Source organism: Lactuca serriola, chromosome 5 (assembly GCF_051521515.1).
Source record: "Lactuca serriola cultivar US96UC23 chromosome 5, Lser_US96UC23_V15, whole genome shotgun sequence".
NCBI classification, from domain to species: domain Eukaryota; kingdom Viridiplantae; phylum Streptophyta; class Magnoliopsida; order Asterales; family Asteraceae; genus Lactuca; species Lactuca serriola.
The window spans coordinates 6422382-6441671 of NC_136412.1; the positions used below are offsets into that span (position 1 = coordinate 6422382).

The 19290-nt window shown below is 35.1% G+C and overlaps 2 protein-coding genes across 5 annotated transcripts; both read right to left on the reverse strand.

Annotated features, from left to right (window-relative positions):
* Positions 1 to 401: 401 nt before the first annotated feature.
* On the reverse strand, positions 402 to 1687 carry LOC145051872 (Ribosomal protein L31). 4 transcript variants are annotated; one of them, XM_078999701.1, is made up of 2 exons: positions 1561 to 1687; positions 402 to 842 (listed from the first exon to the last, which is right to left on the reverse strand). In XM_078999701.1, exon 2 carries the CDS (start codon positions 828 to 830, stop codon positions 618 to 620), a length of 213 nt encoding a protein of 70 aa, XP_078855827.1. In that variant the 5' UTR covers positions 831 to 842; positions 1561 to 1687; the 3' UTR covers positions 402 to 617. The 4 variants fall into 4 exon arrangements, with proteins under 4 accessions (XP_078855827.1, XP_078855830.1, XP_078855828.1 ...); XM_078999704.1 differs by having other exon boundaries at positions 1602 to 1675; XM_078999702.1 differs by having other exon boundaries at positions 402 to 836; positions 1561 to 1674.
* A 7311-nt stretch (positions 1688 to 8998) lies between these two features.
* On the reverse strand, positions 8999 to 11510 carry VTC5 (GDP-L-galactose phosphorylase VITAMIN C DEFECTIVE 5 (VTC5)). The gene is made up of 6 exons (XM_078999706.1): positions 10817 to 11510; positions 10615 to 10718; positions 10475 to 10534; positions 10139 to 10381; positions 9626 to 10060; positions 8999 to 9529 (listed from the first exon to the last, which is right to left on the reverse strand). The coding sequence occupies exons 1-6, from the start codon at positions 10932 to 10934 to the stop codon at positions 9158 to 9160; spliced, it is 1332 nt and encodes a 443-aa protein (XP_078855832.1). The 5' UTR covers positions 10935 to 11510; the 3' UTR covers positions 8999 to 9157.
* Between the last annotated feature and the right edge of the window lie 7780 nt (positions 11511 to 19290).

Here is a 19290-nt window from a genome sequence, read left to right on the forward strand (position 1 = left end):
CCCAACGCCGGCCCCTGCACCCTGACACTTGGCTCCTAACCCGCTTAACCCATGGCACCACGACCCGTGTCCGGTTCCCCTCATAACCTTCCCCTTGACCAACATACAACAGAAATACAACAACCAAGAGGTTGTTGATTCGAATATGGGTTGCTCCAACCATTTGCAAGATGCATAACTTTGAAAAGAAAAGGTGTCAACATTCTCAACATATTTATAAGGCGATGAGGAGGTAAATCATGACAAACAGGAAACGAAACTAATAGTCACGGGTGAGTTCATGTTTAAAGGCCGGGGGTAATTATTATTTAATGTAATGTGTGAAAGAAAACACGTTATTGGTTATGTGGGTGTGTTTTTTTTTTTTTTTTCACTATATCCATTTTCATGTGAGTAAAGCATGATTAAAAGCCTCATATGGCCCTCTTTAGTCTTTATAACATACATACATTCAACAAAAGAGAAGTGTGAAGATTAGGTAATGGTAAACATGGGTGGTTCTAAATAATGATCATGTAAACCAAAAACAAGTAACTGACGGGTAAAAACAAGTAACCCAACCGAGATCAAGTTTATGGTGAAAATTTAAAGTAAGGGCAAAAAGGGAAATATTGGTTTTACTTGGCCTCGTCTTCTTTTTCCTCTTCCATTTGTCCATAGCGACGCTTGAACTTGGCAACCTGACCAACACTTTCAGCCATCTGGCGTCTTGCTCTGAAGTGATAAACTTTTCCAGCTTGGTGTATTTTGGTCATCATAACATGCATCAATCGCCCACTTTGGGTTACATATGAGATCCATTGCATCTGAGGGTGGATTCCTTTCTTCATTTCTTCCTGCAACTGAAACAAAATCAATCAACACTTGATACAGCTCCTAGAGAACAGACAATAAGTGAACAGTTTACATTTCCTAACTGCTACACGTTATCACATAGGTGTAGTAACCATGACTCTGAGATGAGTAATCCAACCAAGCAGTGATTATGGAAACCGGATTCACCACACTTGTACTAGACTACTAGTTCTAACTTGGTAAGGAGTTAGCATATCCAGTAGGACAAATAAGTTAGCAACAAATACACCATCTTCATTGGGGTAATAGATCGAACACTTGGTGCTCATTAAAAATAAAAAACCCTCATTTCGTTATGAAATGAAACCTGGACCCTTGAAAATATCAGATCGCGGGTTCAAATTCCCTATCAGGATGTTACTTCCTACGTTCTGGGAAGATAAACAAACGTTGATTTTCATAAGCCAAAGTAGAAGGGTGTCTAATTTGAATCCAAAACTGAACAAAAATAATTAGGGTTTTCAGTAAAACATAAAGTACTGGTCGTTTATGGCTAAAACATACAATTTTTCAGGAAAAAAAATGAATCATAGCAAATCAGATATCCTACAAAGAAAGTGAAGCAAAAACGCGTACAATCGAATTCAGGAGATTACGAAACGAGAAAATTTCCACATCCAATAATAGTCAACCAACTAAACCAGATATTCCCGGTAAGCAATCTTAATCAACAATGTGCAAGAAGAAAAAGCTAGAAGCTCAAACCTCCTGAAAACGATGAAACTTCGGCAATCACTGAGGCTCACCTTCAAGAATTCGCCGCCAGCCTCGCCTTCTCCCCTTCGATAAAGAGTGAATTATATACATCACACCCCCAGAATTATGTTTAAATGACACTTATAATCCCTAATAAAAAAAGATATCTTTATTTGGGTGTTTGGTAATTGGTATCAAATCAATTAAAATTATAATTTCATATCACTCAATTCACTTTTAATAAAAAATGGATAATAACTTAAAGAATAATGTATTTTTCATTTTGTATACATTTAGTCATTGATATTTTTGTCAATATTTGACTATTTAGCTTGTTTTTTTTTCACATTTAGTCATTATATCCGTCTACTTCAAGTTAAGCCGGAAAAATAATTTAATATGGTAATATAACTGTTTCTCAGTTTGTACACATTTAGTCATTAATGTTTTTGTACACATTTAGTCCTTATGACTGATTTCTTCAGATTTTTCTCACAACATCCTACGTGGGACAATCGTTAATGAATTGTTCTCATATCTGGCTCGTCCTTCACTTATATCAGGTACTTAATTCACGAATCGGTCAAATAATGTTGGTACCCTAGTTTTTTCCAAGCAGAAGATGTCTTTGGCTTCAGGTTCATTTATATGCCATAGCAGACAAGGAGATCTTTTGGGATTGCATCATCCCAACTCGAATTTGCACTTCCATGATAAAAGAATTAAGGGAGACACTAAAAGAATTTGCACTTCCGAGACAAAACAATACGCTAGCAGAAAGTTTCATTTATCTCCATAGTCGACAACGAGATTCATTGTGATTGCTTCCTCCCAACTTGAATTTGCACTTCCAAAACAAAGAATCTCTGTAACACCCCAAAAATCATGACCAAAAATTTCATTTTAAATTAAGTAGATTATAAAATTGTTTACTGAAAACATCATCCATATCATATCAGCCCGAAATCTCATAAGTCAAACATCATAAAACATGTTGTGGAATAATAATAATAATAATAATAATAATAATAATAATAATAATAATAATAATAATAATAATAATAATAATAATAATATCAGAGTACAATCCCATGGATCTCAAAATGTAGAATCATATGTGTGTGTGATGCGCTGCTACCGTGCCAGCTCCTTCCCCTTCGACGAAGAGGTACCTAAAACCAAAACTGAAAACTGTAAGCACAAAGCTTAGTGAGTTCCCCATCATACCACATATCATACAATAACATATTATGCCAGACATATCTGGGTGTCGGGCTCCCATTCGATCTATTTCAACCGGATAACTGCCTAGCATATTTGGGTGTTGGCCTCCCCTTCGGTCTATTTCAACCGGATAACTGTCTAGCATATATGGGTGTTGGCCTCCCCTTCGATCTATTTCAATTAGATATCGGGGACTATTTCACCCCTAACACTACCACATAGAATCATAACATACTGGCACATAAAACATAACAACCAATAGCATACCAGACAATTATCACAAAGACAATTGTCTAACTACGAACTCATATTAGTAGGCCGGCATTGTGGCCTTATACCCACTTCTAGTGGAAAGTAACTCACCTTGTAAAACTGTGTGTCGAATCTCGCGGAAAGTAGTCTCTAACAGCTGCTCCGATGACTCTCGGCTATCATAATCATATTAACACTCAATCAGAGTCTATAACATTATTTACGGAAAATGACCATTTTACCCCTTGGTCTAATTAGAACATTCATAAGTCCCAATTCTATCTTATTAAGCCCAGCCCTCTTATGGCCCATCAAAGGCTCCCCAAAGGCCCTCTAATTGCCCAATCTCTGAATTGGGCCTTATCCTCCAAATGGGCCCAAAAAGTTCCAAGTCCCAATATAATAATTCCAAAGGATCCAATCATGGCCCAATAGGCCCAATACTCTAGTTTCAGATCTCCAAGTCCAAAATCATACTTCATAGTGGGCTATGGGGCCCAAAAGTCCAGGCCCATTCTCTTAAGGCCTAAAAGCCCAAAACATCCACTTTGCATGCGTACGCACGACGTACTTGGCACGTACGCCCAACGTACGCTGGCCTTGACTAAAACGGGGAGTTAACCCAATACGTGCGGCGTACCAGGGAGTACGCCCAACATAGTGGTCAGCTTCCTAAGGACTTCATTCATGACTTAATCCAGTAAGTCCTTTCGTCCAAACTGCAGATCCAGGTCCTTTAAGACCTCCTAACCCATAAAGTCACAAACTTTATGTGCTTGCATGCATGGTTGGGGTCAAAACATGATTTTGGTATATTTAAGAAACTTCAAGACTAACTAGCACTTGCATGGTTGTGGCTTAACCATCAAGATCCGATTTTTATGACCATAGATGCTTTTAAGAGTCCAAAATGATAGCTCTTATGCTCTGAAACCCTCAATACTCAAGCATTCTTAACAATAGGGTCAAAAGGTGACATAAAATACCCAAATGAACAAATATAAACATACAATGGCCAAGTAAGGAAATTGATACCTCAAAAGGGTCAGAAGTGATACCAATCTCCTGGATCTACAAGCTCTTGGTGGATCCTTGCTTCTTCTTCAAGTTCCTTTATTCCCTTCTCACTAACACAACACCCAAACACTCTTAAATGGCTTCCAAATCACAAAGGCACACAAATATGAGCTAGGGTTTTCGTGGTGGTTGGCTATGGGTGAAGGGAGGCTTAACAAACAGGGGTAATGTTCTTTATATAGGGAGTAAACCCTAAATTTTAGTGTTTAAAGAGTTGCACACGTACGTTGGGCGTACGTGCATGGCCTTCGCGGTTCATTCTCACGAATGCGCTGAGCGTACGTGGCAATGTACGCCCCGCGTACGTAGTTTCCTCAGCCCACTTGTAAGGCCCAAAGGTCAAAGCCCAACCAAACAATCCCATAATTTAATTTAGATAATTAATCGTAATACCTGGAAAAATCGCGAATGTTACAATCTCGTTGTCTGCTATGGAGATCGATGAAACCGAAGCCGAAGACATCTTCCTTTTGGAGAAAACTAAGGAATAAACATTATTTGACCAATTCGTAAATTAGGTTACCAATATAAGTGAATGACGAGTCGCGTATAATAACACCTCATTAATGGTTGTCTCACGTAGGTTGTAGTGAGCAAAATCTGAAGAAACTGATCATAAGGACTAAATTTGTACAAAAATATTAAGGACTAAAGTTGTACAACCTAAAAATTATATTACCTTATTAAGTCAATTTTCCTGCTTAGCCTGGAGTATCTGATTATAATGACTGAATAGGGACAAAAAAAAAATTAAATGGTCAAATGTAGACAAAAAATGTTTAGTGATTAAATATATACAAAAAAAAAAATACATTACCCTTTTAAGTCATTATCCTTAAGAAAATGACTAGATATCATGATATTGTATAATATGTGTGGTTGATCCAATTTTTTGTAAAAGAGTTTATCGGAAATAAAGTCATTTCTATTTTACGTGGTATATACTTGTGTTTCATTTTCATTTTCATCTTACGCTTTAGAAAGTAATAAATAAATAAAAAGCTCTTCTTTTGTTGTGTGCCAGCGATGTTTATTTTCTTATATCACAATATAATGTGTCTTTAGCAAGGTGTTATTTGTTTTCTAAGAAGTATAAGTGTTTGCATTTTTTTCACTATATCTACAAAATAATAATAATAATAATAATAATAATAATAATATCAAAAGTTTGCAATCTCCAAAATATATATATATATATATATATATATATATATATATATATATATATATATATATATATATATATATATAAATCTACTGGCTGTATAAATAATATCATTATCATTATATACTTATAAAAGAAGCATTTTTCCAAGCACCACATTCATTTGAAACCCCCATATCATTTTTTCTTTCACCACATTCATTTGAAACCCTTATGACTTTTCAATTTCTTTATAATAATAATTATAATTATAATTTGGTTAATTAGGTTAAATAAATATCAAGCCTAAAGTCTAATCATATATAAACTAAATTTTAATATTAAAATAATATCTTTACTTCTACTTATAAAGTTATGTTTTTAACTTTTAAAAAAAGTTATATTTAATTTATTAGTTTTAATATATTGTTGAATGTAAACCATTATCATTTTAAAGATACAATTTTGGAACAATTTGTATAAAAATAAATTATTAATTTAAATATAACATTACTGAATCAACTTAAATATCAGTTTTAGTTTAACTTAAACAACCCAAAGAATATTTTGTACATACTTAAAAGTGATAAATTATATTGTCTTTCTAATAATGATTATAAGTTGATTAATAAGGTTAAATAAATATCAAACCTAAAGTGTTATCATTAATAAACTAAATTTCAGTTTTAAAATAAAATCTGTACTTCTACTTATAAACTTGTGTCTTCAACTTTTAACATAATATACTTAATTTATTAGATTTAAAATGTTGTTTTATGCAAAACATTATCCGTTTAAAGCTACAACTTTTGAACAGTTTTGACAAAATACTTAAATTGTTAATTTAAATATACCATTACAGTGTCAAATTTAATATAAATTTTAGTTCCACTTCAAAAATCAAAAAATATTTTGTAAATAGTTAAAAGTGATAAATTGTAGTGATAAATGCAAAAACTAAATTCTAATCTCAACTTAATTAAAATATTTCCTAAAGATATTTTTATAATCAGTAAGGTTTCAAATAAATAGCTTAAAATAACTTACAATAACAATAGTTATAAATACCTCTATATAAATGATTATATTGTTACCTTTAAAATTAAAAAATAATGTTTGATGTTTTAAATAATTATAATTAGAAATTAAAACACTAAGCAAATAAATTTTAAAAAATTAATTAACAATAACAACAACTACAAATAACATTAAACCATATATTATATTTAATTTTATTCATGTCTAACCCACGGGTAGAAGTCATTCAAACGATTGAGATTATGAAGTTATAATAGATACATATTATTGTATAATTGAAAATAATCAATATATTATATCAATTTAGTATACGAATTATTATATCAAATTTAACAACGACGTTACTGTTATATTTTTAATATATATATATATATATATATATATATATATATATATATATATATATATATATATATATATATATATATATATTGTAAAGATTTCAACTTTATAGGTGTTTCTGCATATTACAATGTGAACTTGAATATAAATATAAATTTCAGTTCCAATTAAAAAAACGAAAGAATATTTTGTAAAGAGTTAAAAGTGATAAATGGTAATGATGAATGCAAAAACTAAATTATAATATCAATTTAAGTAAAATATTTCCTAAATATATTTTTATAATCGTTAAAAGTTTCTAAATAAGTAGTTTAAAATAACTTACAATAACAATAGTTAAAAATAACTCTATATAAATGATTATGTTGTTACCTTTAAAATCAAAAGTAATGTTTGATATTTTAAATAATCAATAATGATAGATTAAGACATTAAGCTGATAAATTTTAAAAAATTAATTAACAATAACAACAATTACAAATAATATTAAACAATATATTATATTTAATTTTATTCATGTATAACTTGCAGGTAGAAATCATTCAAACGATTGAGATTCTGAAGTTATGATAGATGTATATATTACCATATAATTCAAAATAATCAATATATTATATCAATTTAGTATACAAATTATTATATCAAATTTAACAACATCGTTATTGTTATATTTAAAAAAACATATATTTGTAAAGACTTCAACTATATAGGTGTTTCTGCGCAACGCGCGGACATTCGCTTAGTTATAAATATATATACAAAATGTGAACTTTTGTTTGTGAGAGAATTTGTAATTAAGAGGGTTTTACTATCTGAAGCCGTTAAAATGAGCTGCTACTGTTACGGTGTTACCCTCATTATATTGAATTCGTTGAATGGTGAATATAAATTTACTGAAATGACCCTTCATTCATTTTTTTTTTAATTCTCAATCCATATAAATTACAAAAGTAGTCTCTTGACTTAAAAAAAAACAAACATTATCAAACAACACAAGAATTTTAATACTTTGACATTTTGAGAAAAAAAAAAAAAAAAAAAAAAAAAAAAAAAAAAAAAAAAAAACCTATTACTTATTGTTTTACAAACCAAGTCCGTCACAAATCAAAATCCAACCAAATGTTTTGTTTTATTTATAATTTTCAACAATATGATTTTCTTCTTTGCTTCTTTGTCCAAACATAGACTTTTTTCTTAATTTTAAATTTTTCACTGTTTTGTTTTGGTATTAGATTTATGAAAAGTTTTTTTATGCTCACATTTTTAATACTTTTTACGTTTTATATGTAATATGATATACTGGTTTAATCAATTCTATGTCTAATACGCAGTAAAAACACGTAAGAACCCGCGGCAGAGCGCGGGCTCAAATACTAGTTAAACCACATTTATCATAGATGATACTAAACAAATAAAGTAGATGTAGATACACCACAAACCATGTTGATTTATAAATGATAGTAAAACACGACGGCGACGACAATGGTGGTGCTAGTAGTGGCGATGACTAAAATGTTGGTGGTGATAGAGGTAGTGAATGTGGCGATGGTGGTGGCGGTGGTAGTTTTGGTAGCGGTAAAAGAGGTGGTGATGATGGTGGCAATGATGGTGGTGACGGCAGAGGTAGCAGAGATGGTGGTAGCGGAGGAGGTGGTGATAGCGGCGGCAATGGAGGCAGAAGTGGTGGTGGTGGTGGTGGAGTTGAGGTAGTGGTGGTAAAGGCGGTGTTAGCGCCAGTGGAGGTGATGGAAATGATGGTGGCGAAGACGGTGGTGGTGGTTCATCGCTTGGCGAAATTCACAATTATTTATATTGGCATTAAATAGCCACTTTTCTACAAGTTTTTTTTTTCATATCAGTAAATCATTTATTCTTTTTTGGATCTCTTCCACAATAGCGACTCTAAGTGCTGAAATTTCATAACACCTATTTGAGTCCCTCTTTCCGTTTTCTATACATATCTATAGGGATTCAAACATATAATCGTGCTTCATCGGTGGAAGTGGCCACTGATATGAAAATTTAACAAAATGGTGAAGGTGTGTAAAACCTAGTAAGTTTATAACCGCTATCGCATGACCACATGGTATAATAGAGCATCGGCCTTCCAGACATAAGATTTACATTTCAAGGTTGTCGTTCTTAATAAGATTTACATTTCAAGGTCCACTTGTTGAGAATGTGTACATAACATCTACAATATTAGAGGTCGTTATATTATAGGAAAACACACCCTTGGCTCATTTATGACAACCAATATTGTCAAGTCATTCATGTTTTGCATGTTGAAACCTAGCCAAACGTGAAACCAGACGTCCCACACATGAAATACATATGTTAAAACATCTTTTCCACATGGTAAACAAAAAATCCGTAAAAGAGATTTTCCACAACTCAAAATTATTATACAACAATAGCTCTAGCCAACACATGAACAACAAATCAAATCAAACCCATGCAGGGCCTTTATTCAATGTGAACCTAAACTTTCAAACACTCCAAATTACATAAAAAACACCAAACATATGCCTAGTGCTGAACCATGCACTCTTGCTTCCCAGCTACGATTCCCGCCTTGTGGGACCCGGACCCATCCACATCCCTAACTTGATCAACATCTTCAACATCCCGAAGCTCATCTTCATCACCCAAACTTCCAGCCTCTGTAACAACAACAGCACACGAGATGGCTTCAAAGATGATTGCTATCACTTCCTGAAACCTTTCTTCAGAGAGAGAAACCTCTGCTAAAAGCCTCCAAGCATTTTCCTCAGATGCACCATCATAGTCCTCCTTCCTTTTCAACACCATGTGTCCACTTATCTCCCAAACTGCTGGATTCACTTGTGTGTCTAAAAGCTCACTGCTCACTTCTCCCAAAGCTTGTTTCTCCGCATAACACTGTTTTTCATTTTATATTTTTTTTCCCATTAGAAAGAATATGACTTAACATAACACAGGAAAAAAATATATATATAGTTTGTTAAGCTTTTATACCTGAGGGAGGAGGAAGATGCGTCTTCCGGAATCTGATATGAGGACATTGTAAGGTATATTGTTGTCTTGAAGGCACATGCATGAATCAGAAACAACGTTTGATAAATCTTCAAGTGAATATCCACCTTCGAATACAAGACCTCTAACTGGGTACTTGAGAATCTCCGAAATTACAACTCCGCCATTGAAGTCGGTGATCTTTCTGGTTGGAGCTTTTTCAATTGGAAAGGTTACAGCTAAATAGTAAGCCTGAAAGTGAAGGTGATTGATAGTGGCAAAGGCACCAAGACTATTGTAACCTACACGGAAGTATGGATTCCCAGCTTCTGATGCCATGTAAAGTGCAAGCAGGAAGCTTTCATGGTCGATCCTTTGGGGTAAACACTCAAGAATTCGAGGAATTAGAAGCACGTGTCCGTATTCGATTGGACTCACCTATTGATTAACATAGATTTATTAAAAAAAAACCATATATGTTTGTTAGACAATTACAAGAAGATGAAAGTAACTTACATTTATGGCAACTACACTGGGGGAGTTATTGATGTTAACAGGAGCATTTGGGTAGAATTTGACTTCATCGTCTTCACTTGATTCAAACTGGAAGAGGATTTCCTCTTGCCCAACTTTAGTGAAGTTGAACTTGCTCCCATCAAACGGCTGAAGAACTTTATCCACTCGAAACTCAGTTGGTCTTTTCTTTAGGTGGCGACCCTCGTTTAGTTGAGCAACAAATCCGTAATCTCCTGGAATCACCTGTTAATCAATTGCATATATAATTAGATTTAGGGAAGATGATAACTATTGTATTTGTATGCAAAAAAAACAAACAACTTGATGTCTGTCTACCTTTGTTTCACAGGCAGTAACATCATAGCGAAACAGGCCCCTCTCGACACGATCCTCCCACTGAAACAAACTAAGAATCTTAGCATAAAATGAAAGAGATCTAAAACCCAAAAAAGTAAATCATCGGCTTTCAGTATTACCTCTCCAAGGAGGAGGGAATCCAAGAAAGCAAAAGGAGGCTCCTTTTTGTCACTGGATTCAACCTTATCGGATTTTCTGAAAGCATACAAAGGTAGCTTTGCCCCTGAATAAAATAGCAACAATACGTTAGAATGAACAACGGAGTGAAATTGTAGCAAGATGAAGAAAAAAGAGCTCGAGGAAAAGCATTATAACAAACACCTGGTAGGCAACAGTCTCTCATGCAATTACGACCACAACCACCGGTCGCACCGGCGTCCTCTGACTCTTCCTTTTGGTAATTGGAAAGAACAGTGGGAACCCTCTTGATCCTCAACATCTTCTTCGATTAATTGGGACGCAAGGCAAGCAAACAGATCTTGATACGAATTGTGTATATATGTATATACGAAAAACCCCAAAACTAAATAAAATGCACCTAGGCTACGATGGGAACGAAGAAGGAGTAAAAACCACCGCCGGCGAGGAAGAGGAGGTCAGAGGGACTGCCGCCTTCAGAAGGCAAAGCCCCACGTCCGCCGTGCGTAGAAGGGTTACTCTCAATAGTTATAGCTCCCTTCCCTCGTACTGATTGGGCATGTGCAAGTGGCCGCTGTGCTCCGTGTATAGCCGTGGTGTCTACAACTTGATGATCCCGGGTTTTACCCCAACACGACAATTCTCTGTGTTACCAAGGAGTGAATTAGAAAGCCGGAAGAGAGAATCGTAGACACAGGAGACAATTGTTGGAGTTGGGGATGGGATTGAATGGGTGGGAAGGAGATTAGATTATATAGGGATTATGCCGGATAACGCCAGTTGAACTGTTGAAGGTTGTCCGAGGAGTTTCTATGGCTGAGGTTCGGCCGTGACGAGAGGAGTGTTTGAGTGGCTTTGAGTGATTTTGCTCTCGTTTTGTGGGACTAAAATTGCTAGTCGCAAATTAATTCGAGGAGGGGAAAAGAACACACAGCACCATTTGACGTCGTCTTTTCCAAATTAATTTTTAATTTTTATTCACTACCTGGAATCTGGATAATGGATCGCATAATATTATTTTTTACTCAAATGTTTTCTTAATTTATTACTATTAAGTTCATTTTTTTTTATGGAAAAAACTTTTTAGACATTTTATTGTTGTTGCGGCGTAGTACACGCGCAACACTTTTATCCCGCAGCAGTTGTTTGTTTTTTAAAAGTCTTCGGAGTGAAAAACCGTTGCGCGTATTTTGTTTAACGCGGCACTTGTATTGTCTCTTCCAACCTATTTTTTTTTCTTGTTGTAATATTGATTACATATTGTTGAAATCTTATTTCAGTTTTTTTCTTCGTTTTTTTTATGTATTCTTGTTGAATTTTTTTTTTCGTTTTTTTATATTGAATAATAATAATTTCTTGATGAAATATCATTATTTTATACTAAAAAATCTTTATTTTTTGTTTAAATGTCATTATTTTTTGTTGAAATTTCATAAAATATTGCCGAAATGTTATACATTATTAAATTTTCGATATTAAAAAAAATTCGGATTATAAAATCAGTTTACTTTAATTTTTTAATATTTGCAGCAACATTTAGATATTAAAAAAACAAACACACTTCTTATTACAGTGTGTAGTCGTTTGGTCCACCTCTTCTACTCCAGAGGGTTGAAGAGGTGATCCGCAGACTTTATGGATTTTTGCTTAAAAAAAACAAACAACACCTAAGTTTTGTTTGGTACGCCATTACTAGTTTATTTTTCGAGTTTTTTTTAAATTGTTATGTTTGACAAACCAAAAAATAGCTAATAAGCTAAGCTAATTTTTTTTAAAACTATATACACTAGCTTTTTAGGTGTTTTAAAAAAAAACCAAAAATACTCTTTAATTAATTATAAAAACGCATTCCTTTCAATGCCCCTTTAAGTCATTTTATATTTTACACCTACTTTTACTAAACAATATTTTTTATCAGCTATTTTTTTATTTAACAGTTTGTATGCTAAACATAAGTAATATATATATATATATATATATATATATATATATATATATATATATATATATATATATATATATATATATATATATATATATATATATATATATATATATATCAAAATAGAAAAGGAATCAATCACCTTCTAGAAGACGACATCAACTCATAAAATTAAATATTTTTTTAAGTGTTCATTAAACGTCAATTAATATTTTAATTATTTATTATTTATGTTTTATGATCTAATCTAAAGTGACACCCGTTTTAAATATAAAAAACACATAAGAGGCATTAGCTAAAATGACTATAAATAAATAATGTATCATCATATTTTGTATTTGAGTTGATGTAATTGCTGCCAACAAATATGAGTTTATCTTTTGTTTGCTTTTAAAATATAAAAGATTTGTTCGTGAAATATATTTGTATATATAGACAGAAGAAGAACAAATGTATGCAACTTGTAAGAATAATATTTTATGTTTTTTAACAGACTTCTAATTAAACTAACTTTTTAAATTATTTTTTTCTAACTTTGAAATTTAAATAGTTTTAGTTTATTGAAACTTAATTCAAACAACTACATTGATAAATTTTTTAAGCTATTCATTCCATATAATTTGAAACGATGTATTGGATTGCTTGTATTAAGTAAGAACTAATCATTCAAATCTTATTTCCTTAAAAATTTATGAAACGCGAAACATACAATGATAATATTATTTTGTATAGCTAACGGGAACTGTGTCATCATGTTCAATATAAAGATAAGGTTAAATTTTAGGAAAAAAAATATTTATATTTTGACCCCATTAACGATTTAATCATCGTAATTAAGTCTTAAAACCAACAATTATTTGTAGATTGACATTTTTACCCAATAAACTGATCACCAAAGAATGTGAGTATTTTTGCAAATAAATCAAAATATAATGATTTTTTGAAAACTATATTATTTTTAACTTTTTTATATTATCTTATTATCTTAGTATATTTTTTATTTCTAACGGTGGTATTATCTTATATTAATTTTACAATGTTTTTTTTATTTTTCAAAGAATATCTATTATGAAAATAGTTTTTTTCTTCTACTAAAAATAATCGTTTTTATAGTATTTTTGTCTAAAGCAAAACTAAATGACCAGAAAAGATTAAAACTCGTAATTCGTCACACAACAACAACAACAACAACAACAACATTAACAAAATTTCCCATATGATAACAAATTGACATGGACAGTTATATATAATAAAAAAATATATTATGAATGCACAAGACCATTTTTCTTTGACATAAAGTGAATCTCTAGATTGTTCGCGATATTCATTACCTTTGTGAAAGTACATTTATAACATGTTATGATCGTGCATTACTTTTATTTGTGTTGGTGATTTTATCACCAAATATATTTTAGTGTAATGGAGTTAACAAGTGTTTCAAGAATAATGTTTTAGTTATAATACAAGTTAGGAGGTGTATGAGTGCACATTTGTATTTACTAAACATTGTTAGAACAATACAAGAACTAATCTGTCATTCTTGAAAGATGCAAGTTCAAGGACTAATTTGTTATTCTAAAAGATGTAAACTGTTCTCATTATCCGTTGAGTGGATAAATCCGGGAAAACACTTCCTTCTTCATCTTCTTCTAAAATTGATTATGATTTTGTGCCTAAAATCAGAATTGTTGCATAAGGAATTATCCTAAGTTTGGATTTCGTGATACCCAAGGCATATAGGGTCGAAATATCAAACAAGGAAAGTGTAACATCCCGGAATATCAGAAATAGAGTTGAAGGGCTAAAAGTGTTAGTGTGAGAGGGCAACTCGGCGAGTCCACGAGTGGACTCGGCGAGTAGGGTCGCGACTCTGGTCGCGTGTTAAGTGACCAACTCGGCGAGTTGGTGCTGAGTGGAGAAAACCCTAATTTCGAGGGTAGAGCCCTATATAAAGAACATCATATCTTCTCCCCAGCCTCTTTACCATTCCTTGAGTTCCAGAAGCCCTAAATTCATGAGGAGACCCCATTGTTGAGTGAATTAGAGCTTGGAGAAGGATCTTTAGTGCTTTAAGCTTGAAGATGGGAGGCTTGTATCATGAAGCTTGGGGAGATCAGGAATCTACAGTTGGTTGGGCTCATTCGAGGGGTAAGGAACCATTTCCTTAAGATATTTTCTTCATGGGTTCATGTGTGGTGGTTGATATGACATCTAAATTGAGATAGAAGCTTCGATCTGAGGATGCTACTTCAGATCTAAGCTTGTGATGGTCTTATATGTCATAAAGTCCCGATTCTTGAGTGTTTGGTGAAGCTCTTTTGTCCCAAACCCTAGCCCTAGAGTGTAAAATGCCTAGATCTCTTTGGATCCACGTAAAGTTTGCCACTTTACGTGATGGATGGCTTGTAAAAGAGTAGATCTATGGTTTAGAGCTTCTGCATGGCTTGGAAAGCCTCTGTATGGTTTCAGATCTAGGGGTACTCGGCGAGTCACAAGGGTGTACTCAGCGAGTTGCTTGAAGATAGGCTGGAACTCAGCGAGTTGGAAGAACAACTCGGCGAGTTGGTTGCAGATAGCCTTGGACTCGGCGAGTCTGGTCGTGAGGTCCTAACCTTTCTTCTGGTTGAGCTGTGAATCGGTGAGTCAAAGGATGACTCGGTGAGTCGAGTGTGAAAGGACTCAGAGTTGTTGGACTCGGCGAGTTGAGTCGCGGATTGGGGAAGTTTTGTGCATGGGGACTCGGCGAGTCATCGGGTTAACTCGGCGAGTAAAGTCGGTCAGGGGTTGACTTTGACATTGACTTTGACCAAGGGTTGACCAGTTGATTTCCTGGGGCATTTTGGTAATTGTTGGCTTTTGTTTTGAGTTCAGAGTTTTGGTGTTGGCCATTGTTGGAGATCGTATCAGTGGTCGGAGCAGCTTGGGTTTATCTGTTCAGTCGGCAGTTGCGAGGTGAGTTATCCTCACTATATCAACAGGGTCTACGACACCAAGGCCAACCCTTTATCGGATTGTGATCCGGGTATCGTTGTTATGTTATTGCTTTGCTATGTTGCATCCTAGTAGTTAGGATAGTATATGTTAGAGACCTGGTTGAGGTCGGAATCCTGGTATATAGGATGATGCCATGCTAGTGACCGGTTAGGTCGGTATCCTGGTTAGGATGATGTTATGCTATGTGATATGTTAGATCGGCTTGATTGGATGCGATATGTTATATGATTGAATGTTTATGTGCACATGGTTGTTGGATTGGGGTTGGGTTGAGGCGGGACCTGCTTTGTGCTGTAGGCCAACATACCCAGGGCGGACCGGTTATCCTGAAGGCCCAGCGAGCGGTCCGGATAGGCTGTAGGCCCCAAGAGGGCGGACCAGACGTGCCGAGGCTCGGAGAGTGGACCAGACCGACTGAAGGCCTGGTGCGGGCGGACCAGTCATACTGTAGACTCAGAGAGTGGACCAGGTGGATTGAAGGCCCGGTGCGGGCGGACCAATCACACTGTAGACTCGATGTATATGGCTAGACTCAGAGGGTGGACTAGGTGGACTGTTGGCCGGTGCGGCGGACCAGTCACACAGTAGACCCGAAGTGCATGGTTGTTCTATGTTCTGTTATGTTATGGCATGTTATGCATGTATGGGATATGTGGTTGGTATTTTGGGGATATCTCACTAAGCTTTCGGGCTTACAGTTGTGGTTTAATGTTTTTCAGGTTCTTCAGGAGACCGTGGCAAGGCAAAGGCGTGATCGTACCGCTCCTTATGATTATGTTTTGTGATGTGATTCTGGGAATACTCTGAAATAATTGTATTGAAAACCTTTTTGTAATAATTTTATGAAATCGGGTTGTTTTTGAAAAGTTTAAAATTAGTTGGAATTTTATGGTCGTTACAGAAAGTGATTACATGATTCCTGTTTTGTTATCCAGATTTCCATAACCCTATTTCGATTTCCCAACAATTTGTAGGTATAAGCCCCTTTACCACCATGTATTACTAAGGGGATGTTTGATATAATGCGGACTAGATTCGATCAGCAATTTCGGGCGGACTCGGTCTGATGATATATATATCTAATCGGACATTTTCTTCGAGTTTGGGCATATGTTATTCAGCCAATCAAGTTCAATCTCAGCTAATCAGGTTCAACCTAAATCATTCAGGTGCGACCACGAACATTCAGTTTCAGCCTCGACCAATCAAGTTCGGCCTCGACCTTTTAGGTTCAGCCTCGGCCAATCAGGTTCGGCCTAGACCATTCATGTTCAGCTTTGGCCAATCAGGTTCGACTTCGGTCGTGCAAGTTCAGCCTCAACCAATCAAGTTCGGCCTCAACCATTCAGGTTCAACATCAGCCAATTATGTTCGGCCTCTGCCATTCAGGTTCGGTCTCGGCCAATCATGTAACATCCGGAATTTCAGGTATTATATTTATTCTTTTTATTTTGAGTTTTGTGGAAGAACTCGGCAAGTTGGTGCGTAGACTCGCCGAGTAGATACACGATTTCTCACCCGGATTAATGACCGGACTCGACGAGTCGCATTGGTGGACTCGGCGAGTCTGCACTGTTTAATGAAACCCTAATTTCTCGGGTTTGGGGCCTATTTAAAGGGCCTTATGGCCGTCATTTGTGCTCACCAGTCCCCAGAGCGAAATCCTAGTGAGCTTGAGCGTTTGGAGTGAGGGAAGGAGCCATTGTTGACCTTGGAGGTGTTATCTAGCAAGGGAAAGGAAGTTATAGCCAAGGGGAAACAAGAGGATCAACTTCCTGAAGATCTGAGGTCCAGAACATCACGTTTGAGGTACTATTTTCGAACCATTTTCTGTTAAGGTGATGTTCATGTTGATTTAGGGCTTATTGAGCCCTTTTGTGGCTAGATCTAGTGCTTCCTTGGTCCCTTAAGCGAGTTAGGTTTTGGATATGGACCCTTGGAGGTCCAGAGTGTCCCTTTGTCCAAGCTTTTTATGAATCCATGGAGGTTTTGGTTTGGGATCTTTGTGCTTGAGGTCAAAACACCATTTATGAGTCATTAGGCGTGTTATGAGCGCCAAGACATGAACTTTACGTGATAAATAAGCTTGGAAGGACTGGATCTATGAGTTAGTGGAGCAGATCTGACCTCAGAAGGTCGTTTGGGGTTGTACATGGAATGCACTCGCCGAGTCCATTTCCAGACTCGACGAGTTGGTGCGGGTTGTTCAGTGATTTCGAACCAGGGGTTGAGTAACCGAGTCGGGTGAGTGACTCGGTGAGTCAGAAGGGACTCAGAGGAATCGGGTCCCCGTAGAGACTCGTCGAGTCCACGCCAGACTCGGCGAGTTGAGTTGACCGTTGACCATTGACCAGAGTTGACCGATGTTGACTTGATAGGGTTAGTCAACCTTAGTTGGGAAAGTGTTAAAGAGATGTATTGTGTTATAGGAGGACTATAGCTCGGCAGATCGAGCACTAGTGATTTCAGGGATTTACGAGTTACCTAGATACGCAAGGTGAGTCTTCTCACTATACCTTACCTTGAGTAGGTAATCAGAGAGTATTTGTATGCTATATGTATGTTATGTGTTGTACTGCATTATTTCTATGTGATTTATGCGGTGCATGTTTATAGAGTTGGAACCGGAAGGTTCACAGAGTTAGAAACCAGAGGGTTCACAGAGTAGGGTCCACGGACCCACAGAGTTATAGCCTCGAGTGGCTAATATGTGCTATGTGTGGTATTTTGGGGAACTCACTAAGCTTTGTGCTTACAGTGTTTGGTGTTATTTGTTTCAGGTACTAGTGAGGATCGCGGGAAGGCGCCGGCTTGATCAGTACACAAACGGGATTTTTATGTTATGAGATCTTGGGATTTTTATATGCTGCTAATTCGAGTTTCAAACAATGATGTTTTTATGAATATTGAATGAATTGTGTTTTGTATAAAATGCGAAAAATTGTTTTGAAATTTACGGTGTTACAAATCAGGATCAACTTCATCCATTTGGGTTGCTCCTTCCCAAGACAAAAGGTACACTAGTCATCTCAAGTACAACCATTAAGCTTCTTCTTCAAGAAAAAACATACATCTCGAGGGTAAGCTTCTCTCTCTCTCTCTCTCTCTCTCATTTTAATCGAACTCAAATTACGATCATCGACTAATTTAACCATCATAGAGTTCTCCTTGGACCCATTCCCGAAAAACTCCTAATTGGTTGTGTTGTATTTCAGGTACTAAGTTTCGGATCTCCTTAGCATCATCGGGTTCGAGACCTTCATCGAGACCCATAAAATCTAAGATTCAACACGGTCCGGTCAGCCCATTATGTAAAATAAAAAAAGCCCAACTCAATCAGTTGTGACTAACCTAACGGCTTACCCGGTCCAATAATTGTTAGTAGCTAACTTAAAAAATCTTCCTTAATAAATAAATAACTTTCTTGCCACACGGTATGTTGTCCTTTAATTTGACAAATGTCAATTTGTGATAATTTTGAATTAACTTTTTTTTCCACATGTCATTTTATGGGTTTTCCAATTTTATTAAATTATATATAATATTTTAATGTAATAATTGCAATAAATATTGTAATAAACTGATATCAATTTCATTAATTAGTTTACTTCCTAATTTCAAAAATTTTAAATTAAGGTTTATTAGTTTCTTTTGTTTGTCTATTTAAATTATTTGTTTAAATTTAAAAGATAAAAAACATTTCAATTTTAATAATTCATTG

Excerpts from the sequence above, each read along its gene's own strand:
- LOC145051872 (XM_078999701.1), bottom strand. The coding sequence starts at position 830 with ATGAAGAAAGGAATCCACCCTCAGATGCAATGGATCTCATATGTAACC.
- VTC5 (XM_078999706.1), bottom strand. The coding sequence starts at position 10,934 with ATGTTGAGGATCAAGAGGGTTCCCACTGTTCTTTCCAATTACCAAAAG. Across the intron at positions 10,719-10,816 it reads GAGAGACTGTTGCCTACCAG|GGGCAAAGCTACCTTTGTAT; the intron begins GTGTTTGTTATA and ends TATTTTATTCAG. Across the intron at positions 10,535-10,614 it reads ATTCCCTCCTCCTTGGAGAG|TGGGAGGATCGTGTCGAGAG; the intron begins GTAATACTGAAA and ends AGTTTGTTTCAG.